Source organism: Leptopilina boulardi, unplaced genomic scaffold (assembly GCF_019393585.1).
Source record: "Leptopilina boulardi isolate dan_hultmark-lab unplaced genomic scaffold, ZJU_Lbou_2.1 LbouV2_214, whole genome shotgun sequence".
NCBI classification, from domain to species: Eukaryota; Metazoa; Arthropoda; class Insecta; order Hymenoptera; family Figitidae; genus Leptopilina; species Leptopilina boulardi.
The window spans coordinates 4,686,338-4,709,254 of record NW_026137768.1 but is presented as its reverse complement, the minus strand read 5'-3'; the positions used below and the strand labels follow the sequence as shown (position 1 = coordinate 4,709,254).

Below are 22,917 nucleotides of genomic sequence, written 5' to 3'. Positions count from 1 at the left end.
AACTCTCGCAAGCATGCGATGTTAATAATACTTTAAGTTCAACGGTCCCTATTAAAATGGATTTTCAAAATGATTTTTCTTTTTTGACATTTTTTTTATTAACATCTACTATATATACAAAATATAAATTAAATAATTTTTTTTTTTATCAATTAATTAACTTAACTTAATTATATACGCCCTATTATGAAATTGAATTAACGTAATTATATAATTCTTAATTCCGCACCCTATGTTTATAAAAAGTTTTCTCAAGGGTTTAATAAAAAGACAGTGTATTTAAATATTTTGTTATATTGTATATTTAATGTTAATAATTATATGATTAAAAATATAATTTATTTAAAAGTATAATTTAATTAATAGCATAATTTAATCGAAAATGTACGAATACATTTTTTTTTTTTTTAATAAAACATTAAAATAGTCTTAAAACAAATCAATAATTTAAATATACATTTAAAATAGAGCATTTATTGAACTGAGCAATTCAATTTGATTTTTGCACAGCTCTAATTTAAATTATAGAAATTCCATTTCACGTTCAATGCCAACAAATTTAAGTTGTTCAGTTGGTCCATATCTGAAAAAATTAAATGCCCGTTAATATTTTTTACAGAAGGCAAAAAAAAAAAAAATGTTTAATATGATTTAGCTATTACTAATATTGATTAGTTACCTATAATCAAAGAACAATTCTTCGCCAGGTTGAATTGCCCTTTTCGCAAAAATACCAATTCTATGATCACCATTTACCATCATAACTTTGGCATAACAATTTGGGTTTATAGAATGATTCGCAAATCTTATTTTATTCCCTTTTCTAGTAGCGTCGACAACAAAATCTAACGACAATTAATTTTGTTTAGCGACAATAAATTAAGAAAATTGAAATTTCAATTGAAAAATATTGTTTACCATTATTTAGATTAAATAAAAAGCTGCACATGTATTTGTCATAGACTTTGCCTCGTCTATCGGCCTCATCTTGACTTATTATTTCTCCGCAATATTCAGAGATAAATTCATTTTTTCCTGCTGATTCTTTTAAAAAGATTCCCCAACCTGCTACATCTGATGGCGCCATTAGTAAATGTTTGTCTATAGATGAAAAAAAAATGATTAATTAACTACAATTGGAAGATATTTAGAAAAAAAATACTAGCTTACTAAGTCCACGTTGTACGCTAACATTTTTACAAGATATTTTTGTAATATGAAATTGATCAGCTCCACAAGTTTGACATAAATCTGGATCACATTCTCGTACCGCTAAATAACAAGGACATTGTTTAGTATTACATTGAGCTTTACATCTACAGCCAGGAAAACGATTTTGACATTCGGTACTGCATTGACAGAATTTTTCACAGAAATTTTGAGCTTGAATACAAGGGCATGAATTGTCACATGGTTGATTTGGATGATCACATGGTGAAAAATTGTGAACATGATTAGCACCTAAAGTGAGAAATAGAACAAAATTATTTTCCAACTACATATATATATATATTTTATGAATAAAAAAGGTTTATTTTTTGAACATTTACCAGAATCTTTTTTCAATTGTATTTTTCTACAATGCATTGACCAAAGACGATGTTTTTTCTTCTTTTTTCTCGGTGGCGTTAGATCTTTTAGACTCTCAACAGCTGGAATATCAGCTGCTTCTTTTTGTGAAAATTTATACACCTCTTGACAACTTTTTGTCAACATAATTTGAGCTAATGCACAAGGATTTCCAGGAAAAGCTTTGTGCAATGCACGAAATACACTTTGTTCAGAGCCAGTCCATGAAAATTTACTTTCCATTGTTGCTCGATTATCCGTTGTCATAAGAGAGAAAGGTGTTTGATTTTCAGGTTGTTTTTGATCATCAATTGTTTCATCGGGCTTAGAATCTTTATTAACATTTTGTGAGAAGTCTGTGGAAACACCAATGGGAAAAGGTGTTTGATTAAGAAAGAAAATAACTTACATTTATATCAATGCAGGCCTCGGATTATAAGACTTTTTTTTCAAAAATACGATTTTTTTCGACTTATTTTAATAAGATTCGACTTATTTTTACATTTTTTTTTACAAAATTTTTAAACAAAATACGTTTTTTTTTTAGTATACAATGCAGATTTTCTTCAGATCTTCTTTATTTCATTTAACAAATTTTTAACGAAAGTTCTTCACTAAATTAATTATTTTTAATAATTTTAATGTAATTTTTCACAAATTCAATTATCTTAAACTATTTTTTCAAAATTAAAATTTATATGAAATTTAATTATTTGCAAAAATTTCAATTATTTTTAATAATTTTTTAAATATTCTTCAAAAATTAAATTTTCTGAAAGCATTTTTCAATTAAAAACTTTTGAAATTCAATTTTTTTGATGTGATTTATAATAAATTCTTCATCAACAGAAGTCACTAGAAATTTCTCTTATTATAATTATTGTTTGAAATTTAACACAATCTTTGGAAATTCAATTATTTTCAAATATTTCAATTTAAAAGCTTCTAAAATTTAATTATTTCTAAAATTTTTTAAAATTTAATAATTTCAATTATAATTCTCAATTAAATTTTTTTTTTGAAATTTAATAATTGTTTATAATTTTAAAAAAATTAGCAAATAAAATTACCAAAAAAATTTTAATTCAAAAAATCTCTTGAAATTTAATTACCTATTTGCAAAAATTTCAATTATTTTTAATGATTTTTATAATATTCTTCGAAAATTAAATTTTCTGAAAGCATTTTTCAATTTAAAACTTTTGGAATTCAATTTTTTTTATGTGTTTTATAATAAATTCTTCAACAGAAGTCACTAGAAATTTCTCTGATTATAATTATTGTTTGAAATTTAACACAATCTTTTGAAATTCAATTATTTTCAAATATTTCAATTTAAAAGCTTCTAAAATTTAATTATTTCTAAAATTTATAATAATTTTAATTATAACTCTCAATTAAAATTTTTTTGAAATTTAATAATTGTTTATCGTTTTAAAAAAAATTAGCAAATAAAATTACCAAAAAAATTTTAATTCAAAATCACTTGAAATTTAATGATCTATTTGCAAAAATTTCAATTATTTTTAATGATTTTTATAATATTTTTCGAAAATTCAACTATCTAAAACCAATTTTTCAATGAAAAACTTTTGGAATTCAATTTTTTTTTTATGTGATTTATAATAAATTCTTCATCAACAGAAGTCACTAGAAATTTCTCTTATTATAATTATTGTTTGAAATTTAACACAATCTTTTGAAATTCAATTATTTTCAAATATTTCAATTTTAAAGCTTCTAAAATTTAATTATTTCTAAAATTTTTTAAAATTTAATAATTTCAATTATAACTCTCAATTAAATTTTTTTTTGAAATTTAATAATTGTTTATAATTTTAAAAAAAGTAGTAAATAAAAATACCAAAAAAATTTTAATTCAAAATCACTTGAAATTTATTTATCTATTTTCAAAAATTTCAATTATTTTTAATGATTTTTATAATATTCTTCGAAAATTCAACTATCTAAAACCATTTTTCTTTTAAAAAGTTTTCAAATTATTGTATTTTTGTCTGCAATTTCTAATAATTTTTTTTAATGAAATCATCAAAAATTTTAATTTAAAAATCACTTAAAGTTCAATTAATCTCAAAAATCAAAATTGTAAATCTTTGAAAATTCAATTACTTTTAAAAAATTTTATCTAAAAATTATTTGATAAATTATTTTTAGTTCTGTAAAATTTAATTATTGTCTGAAAATTAACAAAATCTTTTGAAATTCAATTATTTCTAAAAATTTAAACTTGTCCTTAAATAAAATTTTGAAAATTTGTTCTGAAAATTCTGAAATATTCAAAATAAATTTTCTTGATAATGTTTTTATAGAATTATTTTCATTACAGAATTAATAAAATGAATTTAATATCAAATAACAGTTATTGAAAGTAAAATATTCATTAACAAATTAAATTTTGTTAAAATAAAAAAGATCGACTTTTTTTTTAGTCTTAAAGTCGATCCGTGGCCTGTCAATGAGAAAATACAATGTATACCTGGACAGCCTTCTCCTTGAATATATTTATTGCTATCATTACTATCCTCGCTACTCGCCTCATTGCCTGAATCAACACTTGTTTGTTTGCGAACTTTTCTTGGACCCCCTTTTTTCTCTTCTCCATCCTCTTCTTTTATATCAGCTGCTTGTGCTGCTAATTTTTCCTTCATTCCTTCCTGAAATATATATAAAAATATTTAGAATCATATTTAACTAGAAATATTTTTTTTTGTTTAATTAAAAGTTTGAAGTAAAGTTTCAGTAGAAAATTTAAAACATACTAAATGCATGTAACATTCAGAACCACAGGGTTCCGAAAATGATTTTAAATCAGGTCCTTTACGCTTCTGTACACTTGGTCCCGGATGAGATGTTTGCAGACCTAAAAACAATTTTTTAGTTAAATATTATTTTTTTTATAAGTGTGACACATGATTGGTTAGAGAGGGAATATCGATGAATGATTCCTTCATATATGTCTCATCTGTTTGTGTGTATGTGTGTGTGTGTGCGCTGAACAAATAAGGCGTTCAACATAAATTTATAATTTTACCTTGAGATGTTCCCTTGGCTGCGACATTAATTAAAGAATCATACACAATTTAATTAATTCTTTTTTTTTTTAATTTTTATATCGCAAATAGGAAAGCCAAATAGTGTTAAAAATATTGAATTTTATTATTTTTTATACTTACGATGTAAGAAACAGTCGTATTTAAAACATCGGCGACAAAAAAGAGTGTTGAATGAATGCATAGCTTGTTCTCGAGAAACACTTTTTGCATTAATACCATCAATATTAGGCGTACATTCTGGTGGCAATGCATTTGGATCAGATCTCTCTGTTAATTCAATATATTTTTCTTTGAGTTCATCTGGTTTTCCTTTATCGGGAAACATACTGTGAATTGCCTGGAAAAATTTATTTCTAGTCAAAAAATATTATTAACAGATTTTTTAGTAAAATAAATAAGGCTTACATAAAAAACTTGAATTGATGGAAAGGGAACGCTTAAAAGATCATTTTTCTTTGATTGTTCTTCATTTTTCTCTTTATCGTCATTTTTATTAATATCTTTCTCTTTTAAAGATTCCTTTCCTTTCTTTGGTGCTTCTTTTTCTTTATCTTCTTTTTCACAATTTGCTAAAGCATTTACCAAATCTACAAAAATTGAATCGTCCATAAAGCCTGATTCTCTGTCTCCATGAACCTATTAAAAAAATAATTAAATATTATTTATTACGATATGAATGAAAAATTAATTGTTATTCTTACTTTGCCATCGTAATTTTTAATTAATTCTTCAATAAATGTGCCATCTTGATCAAGAATTTCATCACCCATATAAGGAATATTATGCAGAACAGTCTCATCTTCAACCATAAAATTTTGTTGAATAGGTGCCCATGTGTACATTGTTGGTATTGGTGCAACAGAATTAACAATTTTAATTGAACAATTTTGAACATCTCCTTCGGAACTTGTTATTTCAGCTTTTTTCACGCTAGGTACATGCGTCTCTTGTTTTGCAAACCACATTGCTTTTCCTTCTGCCCAACATTTATTTTCTACATCCATCAAATCTATTTAGAATTTTTTTTATAATTAATACATCATTTTTTTTCTAAGTTTTATTGAAACACACTGTAATATATAAAAAAAAATTAGAAAAAATAACTACATATAAAATATAAATATATAGTAAATATAAAGTATATATGGGGCATTCTATGGGAAATTTTCATTGAAAATTTTTTTTTGTCCGAAACATTTTTTTTCGAAATCTACGTGAAAAATAAGGAAATACGTATTTTTTATTTGGTGAAAATGAAGGAAGTTATGATTTTTTGAAATTTAACGTCAACGAAGAAAGTGTGTTTTTGGAACATTTTTTAATCTATTGTACTAAGAAATTAAAAATTATTATGAAATTTGTTCATTTTTTCTCGATTTTTCAAATATGTGCTCAAAAATAACGTATTTATAACAGAAGCAACAAAAAAGTTGAAATTAAACTTATAAAGTGAGTTTTCTCAAAAGAGACACTTTCGATTTTTAATTTTTTTGCATTACAATCTCTGATGATTGAAGAATTTTTTCCCCTATCTGCGAAAGTGGTATTTTTAGTTTTTAAATTACTATTTATAATTTTTTTTAGTACGGCTCACAGAATTTAAGCATTTTTTTCTACAAATATAACCTTTTTCCATTAACATTCATTTGTTTTTTTTTAATTTTCATAAAAACATACTAAAAATCGTTGCGTCAAGCTTAAAAATTGTAAATAGTAATTTAAAAACGAAAAGTACCACTTTCGCAGATAGGGGAAAAATTTTTAGAAAAAATGAACAAATTTCAGATATAGCATAATGTTTAATTTCTTAGTACAATAGATTAAAAAATATTCCAAAAACACACTTTCTTCGTTGACGTTAAATTTCAAAAAATCATAACTTCCTTTATTTTCATCAAATAAAAAAATAAAAAAAAATACGAATTTCCTTATTTTTCATAGAGATTTCGAAAAAAATGTTTCGGACAAAAAAGAATTTTCAATGAAAATTTCCCATAGAATGCCCCATATAAAATTTAAATTTACTATATGATTTTTTAAATATCAATTTACAGTGATACAAAATAATTATAATACTTTGTTTATATGTAAAATTGTAAAAAAAATTAACACCCCATTTAATATATACAAAAAATAGATCAAAGTTATATTTATATAAAAATATTGATTAAAATTATTTATGTAAAAAAGTGTAGGAATTATGGGAAAAAATTGAAAAAATTGAAATTTATTAGAAATTTAAAATAATATAACCAACTTACCTGTCATAACCTTTCGATTTTGGTTCCATGCTAATTTAACCTCTTCAGCACGTCTGAATCTTTTCATTTGTCTAAGACGCATGTATTCAGATTTAACACGTTTTTTCCATTCCATGGAAACTTTAATTTTTGACATTTTGATAAATAAATAGAATAAATTATGACTTTTCTTTTGACATAATAAAAGAAGTAATACTGGTTGGTTGGAGGGGGCGCGACACACTACTAACTATATACGCATGCGCAAATTTAGATCTTTACACAGGTGGCGGGAAAAATTTAAATCTCTTGAAAAAAAGAGATTCAAAAAAAAGTCCTAAACAAAAGAAACATTATTATCTTTATAGCAAATAATTATAAATTATTATTTATGTAAATTTATAGATAAATCTAAAAATAAGAATAACTTTTATAATTATTTCTAAAAGAAGAAACAGCTGTTGTTGATAATTATTCGCATTGTGCAGACTTCATTGATTTTAAATTAATTTGTAACTGATTCTCATTATTATGTTTTTATCTTCAATCTATTAATTTATGTGAGTTGATTAATTAAATAAAATTTCACAATACATATTTTTACATAAGAAATACTTTTCTTATGATAATTAGATATATATTTGAAATCGTTTATAAAAGTGCATTGTGAACTATGAAAAAGTGTTTTTAAGTGCGGAAAGTCTAAATTATAATTAACAATGAATCATCAACGAACATTGTTTTACTTGGCATTTTTTTATTCAGTGTTCTTAAATCTTAATTATGCAAAACAAATAGAAATTGCAAAAACTGTGGATAATTTTGATTTGAAAATAATTTATCCTCAAATCTTAATTATCACTGATCGTAAATTTCGTTCGTAAGTATTGCGCGCATTTATAAAAAATGAAAAAAATTGTCTAATTAATAATATTTTTACATGAAAATTTGAGAATTTTTACAAATGAGTCAGAAGTATCAACATATATTGTTTCATATTGGAAAACGGTCAATAAAGTTTTTAGTAAATTAACCAATCCTCAAGTGATATTACAAATCAGTGGCATTGTCCAATTGGTAAAGTATATATATGTTTCTTTTAAAAAAAATAATCGATTTCATGAAAAATTTTAAAAAGTAAAATCTTTTTAGGATGATTTAGCAAATCATAATATTTTTACGACAAAAGATAGAAAAAATTTGCTTGAATATTTGAATCCTCACAATTTAGAATTCGATGTAGCGGTACTAATGTCAGGGTAAGGAATATGTTAGGGTATTTTTAATAAAAAAAAACCAAATGGTGTGTAATAAATATTTTTATTTTTATCCTATAGTTGGAATACTTCATTATCAGGTCCTTTAGGTAAACATATATTTTTATTTTCATTGATAACGTAAAAAATTATTACTTAAAAAAAAAGTTATTAAAATAATTTTTTTTCTAAGGTTATTCTATTGAAAGCTCTGCTTGTAATTTTCCAAATAATTTCGCTGTTGTAAATGATGATGGTCAGTATCGAACAATATTTTCCGCAGCTCATGAATTGGCTCATACGTACGTAAAAAGATAATTTTTTTTATTTATTTATTTCGAGGAAAGCTCAAAATTATTATCAAAAATTTTACAGATTTTCTGCACAACATGACGATAGTTCTAGTGAATGTTATGCTGATGAAAAAAACATTATGTCCGTTTTCTTTTATGAAAGTGATTTAAAAGAATTTTCAATTTGCAGTCAACAAAAAATGCAACAGTTTTTCAAGTAATATTTTAATTAAAATTTTATCCATTTTTTAAAATGAATTTTTATTTAATTTAAAAAAAAAAAAACAATTCTTTTTCAGTTCGAAGAATGCTTTGTGTCTTTTGAATAAATCTTTTTCTGAAGAAAACCATTTAAAAAAATAAAGAATAATAATTGTTAAAAGAAATAACTTAATGGATCTATAAATATTGAAATAATTAAACTGATGATTTGTCTAGTAATATGGTTTTTTATTTTCATTTTCAACCTTTTTCAACGTCACTCACATAAATTTTATTTCTTAATTATACAATACATTTCTGTCAGTTTGTTTTTTAAACACAAAGTGTAAGTGCGTGTAAACAATTTATTTTCAAAATATTTTAATTTATTGTGTTATCCATATATAATAATTATATAAATAAATATTTTGTAATTATTTTGCGTTTAAAATTTCAAATATTTCATATTATTATGAAAACTTATATATGAATGTTTACACATTAAAAAAGATTATTTAAACTATCTTGCACAATAAACAAAAAAATATTTTTCCACTCAGTAAAAACATACAAAATTCTATTTGACAAAATAGAAAACTGTATTCAAATGTAAAACAATTACGCATATAGATTAAAAGTTTGAAGAAATTCAAACCTTTTTTTTTAATTTAATTTCAGTTATAGAAATTAAATTTTAGACATTGTGCATTAAAGAGATTCAGATTTAAAAATAAATCTACTCGATGCTCGATTGACGAATTTTTTTTTTTTTAAAGATTGTCACATATATAGAACAAATTACAACACAGATATGTACGGGAAAGGACATTTCAATGTCATTTGGATAATTAATTAATTAATAATTATATCATTTTTCTCAATTTGTGCGCGGTCGAATATACAAATAATTGGAAAAAATTCGAATTTATCCAATATCTGATTATTCCATATGAACGTGAAAAAAATATATTTTAGATTTCTCTGTAATTTTTTTTTTATAATGACAATTTTATTAGTTATTTTTGAAGCTTTAATTATTTTCCACTGTATAATTTCCCAGAGATAGCAGGTAAGCTTGCAGGAACCTTGCGGGAAGCTTGCCGAGTAATATTGCCAACCTTGCACGGCAAAATTGCCCCAAGCTTCAAATGTCCCACCTGACACAAGATTGCATGGTAAGCTTACCGAAAAATTGCAGTGCAAGGTTACTGAAAGATTGCTCAGTAATATTGTACGGTAAGCTTGTTGCAATATTGGTGCAAGTTTGCCAAATAACCTTGCTTTAAACCTAACAATTTTTTTTTTAAATGTTTCGTCTAATTTAGATAATAAAATTTTTGTAATTATATAAATTAGACGAAACATTAGAAAAAAGTTTTTTGAAGTTCAAAGCAAGGTTATTTGGCAACGTTGCACCAACCTTGCAACAAGCTTACCGTGCAAGCTTACTGAGCAATCTTACGATAATCTTATTGTGCAATGTTGCAGTAACCTAACACTGCAATCCTTTGGTAAGCTTACCATACAAGCTTGCGGTAAGTTTGCCTTGCAAGGTTGGCAATATTGCACGGCAAGCATGAAATAAATTAAAAAATAATAAAAAATTTATCTAAATAATATAAATAATCAAATAGAAAATACCAAAAACTTCAAAAATGAGAATTTAGAATAATTTTTTTTTTTTTTATCACATTTCTTGTCATTTTTAAGAGAATATTCTAAAAATTTCGTTCATAAAGAATTTTGTCGATCGCTTCTATTTTATACAGAGCGTAATTTTTTTTTCTTAACTAATTAGTACAGTATATATATATATTCATTTATGTTTCTATATCCAATATTTATAATGTACGCTTTTACTGTTTAACCTCAGTAGGTTTTTTTTTTCTTTTTTTTTTAAAGCGTCTAATAGATCGATTGTCAAACGTCATGATAGCGTAGGCCATTTTTGTGTATATAGAAAATGTCGGTTTTTTTTTTGCATTTAATATTCTCTTAATTTGAATCCAGTGAAATTTCGCTGAATTTTTTTCTTATTTAAATTAAGAGTGTTAAAAAGTTGATATTTTCCCTCCACGAACGCGAACACCTGTTGAGTATTATCGTCACAACCATTTTTGTCTTGAAAGAAATATTAGTGATGAGAAAAGAAAAATTAAATTTTCAATATTGTAAATTGTTCAATATCAAATTTATATTTATCATTTTAAAAAAGCTTTCATATCGTTCGAAGACTTCCGCGTCTCAGGGAAATTTTTTATTATATTTAATAGAATATAATGCAAATGATGATGAAATTTTATTTTTTAGGAAGTAGAAGATAATAGTAACAGTATAAATAGTAAGAGAGGAAGCACTTTTTATATTAAGCTTAGAACTTGAACGTTTTTAGAAATTGTTTACAACTCAACTCATTAGAGGTATTAAAGAGAGTGTTTTTTTTTTTTTTTTTTAGAAATATTTATAGAAGAATAAGATATTTGAAAAGCGCCTGCATTCGTTGGAGAGGAGCAACAATCAGTTTTTTTTTTGTAATATATATGCTTTATAGGCCGTTATTTTTTTTATGTTTAGAATTCATTAAAATCGAATTTCCTAAACAGTTTCAGAGTTAAATCTATTAAAATATCGCTTTTCCGATTTTAATATAATTAAAATATTTTTTATTGTATCGTTTAGAAAATGTTTTTTCAACGTGTTAACACAAATGAAGAAAGAATGGAAAGTATTGTATCTAGTATTTACTTTCTTTTAATTTCACTATTTCGTGAAATCATTAACATCGTTCAATTTTTTTTTTCGACAAATACTCCATTACTTTCCTTGCATTATTACGTACTTTTTTTTTTTGTTTTCTATTGCTATTGATATCATTACTACTATTATTGAGTATTGCACTAACATTACACTCGATTTCATACCTTATTTTATATATTATAGGCGGGATGAGCGCAAATCTTTCTTTGTTTCAAAAATAAAATTTAAAAAAAATTAGAAACCGATTCCATTTATAGATTAAACACTATTCCTATTAAATACTCGGAACAGTTTTTTGTCGAATTTGAGATCAGATTTTTGTAGAAAAGTCAATATATGTATATATATTTTTTTATTTTTTAAATATATCTATAGAGAAATTGTTTATGATAGGAAAGTCATTTTTTTTTTTTTATAGTCGAATAAAATTTCTTAGTGAAGTACTTGTATGAAAGAGTAAAAAATGGATAAAAGGGGAGATAGCATATAGCATAGAAAACATGACATTCACATAACACAGTCGAATCCAGAACTGCAATTACATTTTAATATAATATAACAGCTCACCGAGGAATCCGCTTTTCATCAGTCTACACACTACAAAAATTGTGCGATTCCTAAACATCGATTGTTTTCTATATATGTATTTTTTTTTCAATAATTGGCCATCAATTTATTTTTGACCCTAATTGTACTCCTTAAAAATTTGACTCGACCAGCGAGCGATGGAGCGTCTACTTAAATATATTGAAACATTACCATTAAGTTTTGGAAATATTTTCAAAACTTTTTTGATTAAAAATTTTATTTTATTATATTTACAGTCAAATTTGAAATTGACTTAAAATTTTAGCCTCCCTTTTTTTTTTATTTAAATTTAAAAATTATTTAAAATTTCTGATTCGAAAATTGGATAAAACTTTTTTTTTTATAAAGTCTTGAAAATATTTCGATTATATAATTATGTATAATACGTATAATTTTCCAACTTTTCAACTTAACTTTTCGTTTCCGGATTTTAGCGAGATTCAATTGAACCACTATCTGGATCAACCAGTACAATATTTTGCAGATATCAAATTGATTCTCGCTTTTTTTTTCTAAACGATTCTCGCCTTAAATATCGATTCGATGCTGGAAAAAATGGACCCTCGTTGCTTCTGCCAAGATTGGCTCTTTATAAATTTCTCTCGATTTCTCACCCTTGTTAAAGTGCGAAAAAAAAAATAATCATCTCTCTTGTATTACCATTCATTTCTTTTGTCATTTCAATTCAATAAGATATATTTTATATATTATATCTAATTCTATTTTCTACAAACTCTAGGGAATTTTTGCCAATTTGCAATAAATTTATCCATATCATATTGATTGTCTAAATCTCGATTAATTGGATTAAATTTTTTTCTTCATATCGTATTAAATCGATTTTCTTTAACATTTGCCATTAAACGTGTAATTATAATGTGAAATAACAATGTTTTGCTGATGATAAAATGAAAAATTGCGCGAAAATGGTGTTATTGGATTGACTCCTATCAAAAGATAATCTTGACAGTGTCCTCGGCATCATTTCTCAGCAATAAGCTGAGTCTGAAGTCGAGTTCAGCAGGTTTGAGAGCCCATTTTTCCTTCAATCATGGAGAATCAATATTCTGGGTGCCAGGATTATGAATTGGAAAGAGGATATACCAGCCAACGGATAGTTCAGTGAGAGGAAGATTGTCCAAGCAGATTTCAGCTTCTCCTAATCCTTGATTTTTGCCAAATCCTTGTTTCTTCTCCCAAAGCATCACCAAGAGAATTCTTCCAAATGCATCGCAGCGGGAATATTTTATTGTTTCACGATATTGTGGATTGCGCGAGTGCTGAACTCGAGTTTTGCGTTTCTGAAGCTTTCTACCTTCATCGCAAAGGAAGGTCTTTATATACGTATCTGAAACACGTATTCAATATTATTGACCGTTTTTTTATTGTGAGAGAAAAAAATAAGTCTAAAATTTCTATAAGAAAACTAATGATTGATTACAATTTGTCAGATTTCTTTGTTAAAACAATTTCAATAATAAATGTCCTTTGTTCAACATTCTATCTACAGATTAATTGCTGCCGTTAAAACGATTTATGAGACTACGAGGCAGTGAATTTTCCAGAATTGACAATAATTGCAGATAATAATGGAAAAAAAAGATTGGGAATTTATTGAGACATTGAATCAAGGAAAAATTTAGTAGCAAATAGTCTTGAAAATACCACTAAACTATAATATTCACCAAATTTTGCAGAATTTAGTACCGAAAGTTGTGTAACATTTATTATCACTGAGAAAAATATGCTATTGAATCAATAGCATTTCTGCCAAAGGGAATAAAAATTATTGATTCAAAAACATATGCTAAAGAATCTATAAAATATTTTACAAATTTTATAGCATATGTTTTTGAATCAATAATTTTTATACCTTTGGCAGAAATGCTGTTGATTTAATAGCATATTTTTTTCAGTGTACGGTAGCAATTTTCTACTATCTAAACTGTTTTTCACATATTTCAGACTTTATTAAAAGTTTTCAACCTACACGGCACTTCTCCATCCTCCGGACAAATTCCTCTCGCACAAATGACTTCCACCTCCAAATTGCCTCTGCTGAGGAAGACGGCCAGCTGTAACTCTCCGTTTTGAGTTGCTGTAAATAAATATCTTCAGAAAAGGGAAGCTACTTTACCTTATGTACATATATGTGGGTATGTTATAGGACTTGACCTAGCCTTGGCCTTTTCACATCTGGACGAGAGTATACGGATTGTGTTATTTTTCAATGAAAACCGATACTTTGACCGGAAATAATCGCTCGGAAGCGAACAGAAATATCTTCATTTTAAAATTACACTTCGTTTATCAATCTTTTTTTTTTATTTTAAGACATTTGAAAACTCTTTTAAATAAGATACTTTAAAAATAAAGAAATTTTTTTTAGAAATAACTTTAAAAAATATCTTTAAAAGAAACATTACCGGACAGTCTTCCTCCTTTTGGTGCTACTTGCCCTGGTCCTAATTTCCCACTGTTTCTATAATTTTTGAAAAAACAAAATTTTTACAACATATTTATTTACTGTAACTCTATAAGGGTCAAATTTTTTTTTCTTTATAAAAATTTTTATAAACAAATGCTTACATAACTACACAGAAAAAATCTGAACTCATTTTTGCTGCATCAAAATGAGTAAAAATATAAGTTATGTTCTACATTGTGACATTTTCATATTGGTAGTACTGCAGAATCTTGTAAATTATATAAAATATTAAAAAGAGAAAAAAAATGAATGAAGAAGAAATTCGTTAAATGTGATTAGTGCGTCGTATTGGATTTAGTGGCTATAAAAGCAAGTGTTTCATACTAGATAATGAATAATTGGGAAAAATATATGAGGGAACAGGAAAACATTTCAAAGTGTTGTATTTATAAATTATTTTTAATTAATCTCGAATTTTTTAATGGCTCCGTCAATTACGTCAATAGTATTTCTAACCTAACATTAATCTCGAACTGAAAATGAACCTGACCGGGTTCAATTTAAAACATTTCACCAAAAACACAGAATGAGTCGAAGGGGTATCATTTTTGTTGCACTTCAAAATGAGACTGATATGCGACTCATTTTGAGTTCAGTTTGTTTCTGTGTGACAGTTATAGAGTTATAAAAAATATAATATTTTTATTTTTTTAAAATTTACCTCCATCGTTCATCATCATCAGAATCATAGTTAAGGTCAAACAGCTTTTCTGGCAGTTCCACGACACTTTCTTTGCGCTCACCCCGCCCAGACCCTGCGATTTATTGAGTAAATTTATTAATAAAAATCATTCAAATGCGAAAGGTAAAGAAATTTCACCAGTTTTTTCTTCATCTCTTTTTATTTAAAATAGCTCCCAAGATCTCAAAACTCTCGTTCGCTATAAATAAATCATTTTCCTCACACTATTTCTAGAGTGTAAATTCTTAATTATTTATTTACCAGAAATATTCCAGCAGTGTAATCTAAATGAAGAAATACCTAAAATAATATCTGACTTTTTTTTAAAAAAGACAAATCATTGAATTTATCTCAAGTATTATGAAATAATATTGCTGAATATAAAATGTAAATTTTGTTTGTTCAAGTAAATTTTTTTTACTTTTTAAAAAAGTTACTTAAAATATACAATGAAAAATCAAAAAATGCTGAATTTTTAATATTTTCAAAGCAAAAAACGAATTATAATTTAGCTCAGACTTCTAAATAAACCAGTGGAGTTAATTTTTTTTTATTTTCTAAATACAAACACTTGGCACAAAGTAAATTACCTTAAAACTGTTTACATTTCTATAAAAAGCGCTTAATCTACATAAATTCTCAATACAATAATAATTAATATCACAGGTAAATTTAAAGTAGATTTTACAGAATAGGATAGGATAGACGAGGGATTAAAAGTTTGAAAGGATTAAAAGTTAGAAGAAAGAGAGTAAAGCTTTACAGAATCTAAAAATATCAAAAAAAAATTTGAAATATCTACTAAGAAACTACATATACTTCTAAAAACATTTCAAATGATCTATTTAACTACTTATTGACTTAACTAATTATCAGCGCACTATAACATTTCACTATTTTACTTAATTATATACTTTTCACATCAAATAAGCAAAATAAACTTTTACATTATATTTCAACAGAATAATAAATACAAAAACATATAGAGTTTTATTTTATTTATTACACTGAAAACTATTTTTGTACACTAACAAAAATTTGTGAAAATTTTCAACGATGTGAAGTATAGTTTAAAAAAGGTTGAAAAAAATTAACTTTTTGAAAAATATATAATTATAATTAATAATTGCAAGAAATATACACAAGTTTTGAGGATTTTTTTTTTAATAATTTTTTTCAACTACTTTAGAAAAAAAGGTCCAAATTTTCGTCAGTGTAGATTGTAAATAGATTAGCAGAGAGAGTCAAGAAATTTATATATATTTTAGATATCAAGCGTAACGAACGAATTTGAATCTCAATATAATATTTTTTATTATTACATACTTTTTGTCTATACAACATATGTATATGATTTATTCACGCGAAATGAAATATTTAACAAACGTTTGTCGCGATATTGACATTTTCACTTCATTGGTCAGCATTTTCGATTCGTCGCACATCAGGTATATTAAATTATGGTACACGCGAGTTTATGAAAAGTTTAAAAAGTGAATGACAATTTTTTAGTAAGGAAAAAACGGTTTTTCAAAAATTTAATTAAACATATATTAAAACTCTTTCTGGAAAAAGTATAATTTACGAAAAATTTTCTGAAGTTGTAATAAAAGATATTATATACGTTTATTAAAAAGTTTTTATTAGTTTGCTTACTGTTCTCTGTTAATAGAGAAGCGGTATAATTAAAATATTTATTTATAGGATTAATATAGGTACAATTTGTATATCTAAGAATAAATATATTTCAAATATTTATATATATATATACTTAGGGGCTGTTCAAGTATTATGTGAGCATTTTTTAAAAGTTTTTTTTTTTGATTATGAATCCGAAGTCATATTTTTCAAATTTTCAAAATTCAAAATGTCGGATCCAATATGGCGGACAATTTTTTTTTTAATTGATCAAATCCGCTCGAAACTGATTACTCGGGGTTTTTCGGGGTCGCTGATTACGAATCCGATGTCAGTTTTTTAAAATTCAAAATGGCGGATCCAAAATGGCTAACAAATTAATTACCTAAAGTTTATCACGCGGATCAATTATTTATTATCTTTTGTTGCATCTGCCATTTTAAATTTTGAAAATCCAACATCATATTCGTTATCAGCGACCCCAAAAAACTCCCAAGTTAACAAGTTTATATCGTATTGTTGTTTAGTCAAAATTACACAAAGAAAAAAATGTACCTGAAAGATTTCACTAGAATAGCGAAAGATAGAACTAAAACAAGTAAAATTTTTCCTACTATAGTGAAACGTTTCGCTGAATCCAGGTAAATCTATTTTTCCGTGCATTTATTGTAAAAAAACGCTTTTTTAACTTAATTTGTTTATAATATTTATTTTGTTAATAAAAAATATTTTTTTAATGCAGTATTATTGTAAGAATAAAAGATAGAAGCTTACGTAATACTTATTGAATAGTCCCTTAGAAAATACATACGCTTTGATTTATTAAAATAAATGTACTAGATAATTTTTTTTTCAAATTTGTTCGTCTTTTTAAAATTACGAATAACTTACTCTTTCCCAAGTTACCACAGGCAGCAAAAGTGGCGTAAACAACGTCTGTGGTAGCCTACTGGCGAGGTTTAATATTAGCAAGAGCAAGATAAGCGAATGCAGTTCTATTGCTCTAAGATGCATAAACTCCAATAGGTGAAAAAAGGCACTTCAGAATAACTTGCGAAAATCAATAGAACTATTACGACTCTTGACTCGAATATTCACCCCTATTGGAAATAATATAGATTTAAATTTAAATTATATTTAGTAATAAATAATCGTTATGCAACATATATATAGATTTAACCAGTTTATTATATATATATAAATCTATGAAGCAGACAATAATTGCAAACTCAATGCATGAAATCGATATAATTTTTTTTAACCCCTTATTTTTAAATAAGAAACGAAAATTGTTTGAAGCGCCAGTTGGAGGTTTCGTGCAGATTTGATAATAAAAAAAAAATAAATAAGAAACTATATTATATACTTTTGTTATAACAAAAGAAAAAGGAGCAAGTTTGAAAAGTGCAAAAGGAGTAATAAATCTTACCAGAGGCCGGAAACGGTGGTTGACAGTGGCTTGCCAATGTAATCTATCGGGGTGGTGTGGCGTGTGGTAGAGGGAAGGAGGCCGATTTAGCGGTCCTCGGAGACACAGGTTCGCACTGCCACACAAGAACTGTTGGGACAACGGACTCTCCTGATCGCGCCAGGACACGATGGTCCGCTATTTTGTTGGTGACGGTGTGGTGGTCGATGGTCGATCGAATTGCATTTCGACCGAGCGAACGGGCAGTTAAACGGGCGTTTATTTGCATTTTTGGAAAAGAGAGAACAAAAAAAAAATTCATAATGGATAAACAAATATGAAAATATAACTTTTCACTTTTTGACAAAAGTATACCTGCTGTTATTACACGACAAAGCTCACAACGACGCACAGAGAGAAAAATTTATATAATGTGTGGCCAGCCAGAAATCGAGATTATATAAGGATCGCCAATTTTCTTGTTTTTGTTATTGATTTTTCTTATATTTGTGTTGTTCTTGTTGCTTGCAGAACAAATAAATATAAAAACATGTGTGTATGCAGACTTCAGGCAAATGCGCGTACACTTGAAATGCACTTCCGGTTAAATACTTTCCACACATTCATATTTGCTGTATAAATATTTAGAAGGAAAAACCATTTTTTTTTTCGTTATGTGAATATTTTATGACCTCGCACTTTTTTTGTACAGAAATATGCTTTTTCTGAAACTCTGCAGTTTTGTAGTTTAAGGCCTGCTGAACAAAAAATGTTAATGACAAAATTCATAATAATGGACAGTTTTTCAGCTACAGTAGCTCAAAGTTGAAAAATAATAAATAACACAGCCGTACAAAAAAAAAAAGTTTTGATCTGGGGGTCTGACTATGCCTACTTTATGATTTTTGGGTCGCTAAATCCGAATTCGAGGTCCGTTTTACCCCATCAGATCAGGATTTTGAGATAACCTCAAAAAACCAATATGACGGACACTTTTTCGAAAAATTCATCGGATTTACCTGAAACTCGTTACTCGGGGGTTTTTGGGGTCGCTGATCACGAATCTGATGTCAGTTTTTCAAAATTTAAAATGGCGGACACTTTTTCGAAAAATTCATCGGAATTGCTTGAAACTCGTTACTCCGGGGTTTTCGGAGTCGCTGATTACGAATTTGAAGTCAGTTTTCAAAAATTCAAGATGGCATCGTTACAAATTTCTTAACTGTATCTGCCATGACGGCATTTTTCGAAAAAATGTCCACCATCTTGGATCCGCCATCTTGAATTTTTGAAAACTTATTTCAAATTCGTAATCAGCGACTCCGAAAACCCCCGAGTAACGAGTTTCAGGCGATTCCGATGAATTTTTCGAAAAAGTGTCCGCCATATTGGTTTTTTGAAGTTATCTCAAAATCCTGATCTGATGGGGTAAAACGGACCTCGAATTCGGATTCAGCGACCCAAAAAACATAAAGTAGGCATAGTCAGACCCCCAGATCAAAAATTTTTTTTTGTGTGGTTGTGTAATGTTTTTGTGAATGTTCTGTTCTTAAAAATCAATCAAAATCACTCAAAATCTGTTAATCGGAGGTTTTTGGGGTCACTGATCACGAATATGAGGTCAGCATTTCAGAATTCAAAATGGCGGATTCAATATGGCGGACGACTTTTGGAAAAATCACTCGAATTCACTCAGAATCTGTTACTTAGGGGTTTTTAGGGTCGCTGATTACGAATGTGAAGTCAGAATCCCAGTATTTCAAAATTCAAATTCAGATTCGTAATCAGAAACCCCAAAAACCCTTATGTAACAGATTTTGAGTTAATTTAAGTGAGTCTTCCAAAACTCGTCTACCATATTGGATCCGCCATTTTGAATTCTGAAATTCTGACCTGATATTCGTGATCAGTGACCCTAAAAACCTCCGATTAACAGATTTTGAGTGATTTTGATTGATTTTTAAGAACAGAACATTTACAAAAACATTATTTATTATTTTTCAACTTTAAGCTACTGCAGTTCAAAAACTGTCCATTATTTTGAATTTTGTCATTAACATTTTTTGTTCAGGATGGCTTAAATTACAAAATTGCAGAGTTTCAGAAAAAGCCAATTTCTGTGGAAAAAATGCGGGGTCCTTTAATGTACCCCTAAATCGAAAAGTTTTGTCTCTAAATGAACCATTTTTAAAAGGTATAAAATTATTGTGTGTCAGAAATTTTGACAAAATTCATGACTCAATTGTAAAAATATTTTTCTTAGCGTAGATATAATGGAAATTAATAACTAATCGAATAAAAACGTCGAGTATTTTTAGTTTATTGATAAAATTTGCCCTCTGAAATGTTATTGGTTATTGCTTATCATATGAATGATGGATAGCTTTGCCGGAAGTTTGGATGCTTGTGGACGCACATGAGGAATAGAGATAGCAAAAGAGACAGAGAATAGAACGAATGGTATACGTCAACGTAATGTACGTTAATATGCCTGACGAGGTTCGACCAGGATGATGACTCGATAGCATCAGTGTCTCACGTGCACGATCAAATGTGCAAAAGCGTGCTATGCCATATATATATAACTTTTATCTAAATATTCATCATCTTATTGATTATATGCAATTTTGGCATGTATTATATATATTTTCAATGAAAATGACAATCAGAGAATATAGTTATTCAAACAGGTATATATCAAAGAAGCTCGCTAGCTTTTGACACAAAAATATTTTAACGAGAATGAATAACACTTATAGCAACATATGAAAAGAAATGATGCATCGATCCTGGTCGTGATATGGTCCAAAAATTACCCCCCCAAAAAAAAAATTAATCATCATTTTTATTCAATACAACGCCTGTTGTTTTATTATTGTAATTTATTGATGTTTAAAATACTGACGTTCGCTCGGTCAAAGCGCGCAAATGGCATACACATACAAATGAAAAATAAAAAACAAATACAGGATTTTTATGAAAAAAGAATGGAAGAGAGAAATTTAAAAAGAAGTTATTATAGACGAGGACGAGAGACATAAGACGAATACACATTGAGAGAGAGAGAAAGAGAGTGAAAAAGTGTGAGATGCAAGCAATGCTTCAATACTGAATAATATATATATATCGTGACACAAACGTTTTTAGATCGTTAGGCGACCAGGCAAGGATGCTTTTGTGAGAAACAATTATATGCGTGGCTGATAAATCGTTGATTGGAGTATAGAAGAAGGAGCAATGGAGAGATGGATTCAAGTTAGGACGAAGATTAGTACAATGATGTCAAATGAAGCTATGATATGAAATTACTCACTGCTGCTTCGTCTCTTGTCCGCGGTGAGACTCAACGTCCTTCCCAACTCACTTTTGCCAGATTGTAAAGATTTCAGCCCTTCGAGGATTTCCTTAGGATCTCGAGCATAACGAGCTACTGAACTGCGACGACGTTCTCTATTATAGTAAACTGGCATGTCTGAATCTCCAATACTTCCTCCTACAAATTATTTTTATTATTATTATTATTTCACAACGTTCCTAATCAATGATATTTAAAGAAAATTTTTCGTTTGAAAAACATTTTTTTCAACGTTTATTTATTTTACGTCTCAAATTTTTTATGATCGTTAATAAACATTGACAACTTTATCAAGCATTAAAAGATTAAAATATTTGAATATATTTTCTCTTTTATTTAAAGCGAAACTATCGTTTATATAAAACAACAGAAATAATTTAAGATTTATAAGTCTTTAAAAAAAAAATTGTTCTTTATTTTGAATTGAAAAGTCATGTTTTGTTTGAAATATGTATATTACTTTTATTACTCGAATTTAAAAATCTTTGATTTAAAGCTACGACTCAAGTCTTTTGTCAAAGAGAAAAGAATAGTATTTGAACTCAAGGCGAAATAAATAAGTTTTCAAGTAAAAGTGGAGAAAATTGAAGGAGTCGCTTTCTTCGTCCTTCACTCAACTATTTTAAGATTTTCAATAAAGTTGGACTCTTCAATAGCTGAAAAGATGCCAAATTGAATTTATTGAGTTGTCGTAAAAAAAATGGAGATAATATGTAAAGAATGATTTTAGAGAGAATTAAAATTTTGTACGTTTGCTGTCAGTTCCACCTCCTCCTCCTCCTTGTTGGCTTTGGAAACTACTTCTACGACTTCCTGGCAGAGATCGGCTGTAATCCTTATTTAGTTCGTATGGTTCAAATTCAAGTTGTTCTGATTGGCTTGAACCTCGTCTGGAATTTCCATACAGTGCATGATCCGGATGAAGATAACATGGTTCGGGACTTCCACTTTCACTGTGTGTATCGTCACTATAACTTCTTTGTTGCAATTCTCTTCTTATTAATCTTTGTACTAATTCGGTATACATTGAACCACGTGGTGATCGTGAATTGCCCATTCGAATTCCTCGCGGATCTTCTAATCGATACCTAAAATTGATAATTGAAAAAAAAAAAGATTAAACTTTGGAAATATAATTGTAATTGATATTTCACGGTTTAAAGACTGAAAAGTTGCCAATTTGGTAAATAATTAGTCTAAACTGTTTTTAACTATTAACTTAATTAATTATTAATCAATTTTCTGATTATCGAGTGTAATAACTGAACCCAACTAATAGATCAACAACAGAATAAGCAATTGCCTGCTGCAGCTGATTAGATTATGATGAAGTAGGACGAGGATTACGAATCCTCTTAACCTATTTTT

The 22,917-nt window shown here is 27.1% G+C and overlaps 4 protein-coding genes across 12 annotated transcripts in view; 2 read left to right on the top strand and 2 right to left on the bottom strand.

Moving 5' to 3' along the window:
- The window catches only part of LOC127279214 (uncharacterized), a 138,271-nt gene that overhangs the window by 27,384 nt on the left and 87,970 nt on the right, over positions 1-22,917 (top strand). The gene's annotated exons all lie outside the window — the stretch shown is intronic.
- Positions 277-7,117, bottom strand: LOC127279198 (histone-lysine N-methyltransferase E(z)-like). 3 transcript variants are annotated; one of them, XM_051301423.1, is made up of 12 exons: positions 6,905-7,117; positions 5,345-5,652; positions 5,049-5,279; positions 4,764-4,980; positions 4,622-4,639; positions 4,350-4,450; positions 4,067-4,244; positions 1,551-1,925; positions 1,171-1,461; positions 919-1,101; positions 680-845; positions 277-583 (listed from the first exon to the last, which is right to left on the bottom strand). In XM_051301423.1, the coding sequence occupies exons 1-12, from the start codon at positions 7,038-7,040 to the stop codon at positions 523-525; spliced, it is 2,265 nt and encodes a 754-aa protein (XP_051157380.1). In that variant the 5' UTR covers positions 7,041-7,117; the 3' UTR covers positions 277-522. The 3 variants fall into 3 exon arrangements, with proteins under 3 accessions (XP_051157380.1, XP_051157382.1, XP_051157381.1); XM_051301425.1 differs by having other exon boundaries at positions 5,345-5,713; positions 6,905-7,043; XM_051301424.1 differs by lacking the exon at positions 4,622-4,639.
- On the top strand, positions 7,575-8,873 carry LOC127279207 (zinc metalloproteinase-disintegrin-like MTP9). Its single transcript, XM_051301436.1, has 7 exons — positions 7,575-7,763; positions 7,837-7,960; positions 8,036-8,142; positions 8,221-8,249; positions 8,333-8,441; positions 8,515-8,649; positions 8,732-8,873. The coding sequence occupies exons 1-7, from the start codon at positions 7,603-7,605 to the stop codon at positions 8,793-8,795; spliced, it is 729 nt and encodes a 242-aa protein (XP_051157393.1). The 5' UTR covers positions 7,575-7,602; the 3' UTR covers positions 8,796-8,873.
- Positions 10,208-22,917, bottom strand: part of LOC127279194 (regulating synaptic membrane exocytosis protein 1) — an 83,554-nt gene continuing 70,844 nt past the window's right edge. For 2 of the 7 annotated variants that reach the window (XM_051301412.1, XM_051301413.1), the window contains exons 18-23: positions 22,300-22,637; positions 21,508-21,687; positions 15,128-15,221; positions 14,405-14,460; positions 13,969-14,076; positions 10,208-13,326 (exon numbers count right to left, since the gene is read on the bottom strand). In XM_051301412.1, the coding sequence (XP_051157369.1) occupies positions 13,028-13,326; positions 13,969-14,076; positions 14,405-14,460; positions 15,128-15,221; positions 21,508-21,687; positions 22,300-22,637 (1,075 nt within the window). In that variant the 3' untranslated portion in view covers positions 10,208-13,027. Of the gene's footprint in view, positions 13,327-13,968; positions 14,077-14,404; positions 14,461-15,127; positions 15,222-17,677; positions 17,887-18,215; positions 18,393-21,507; positions 21,688-22,299; positions 22,638-22,917 lie in introns of those variants that run through there. The other 5 variants (XR_007842610.1, XR_007842611.1, XR_007842612.1 and 2 more) reach the window with 5 other exon arrangements.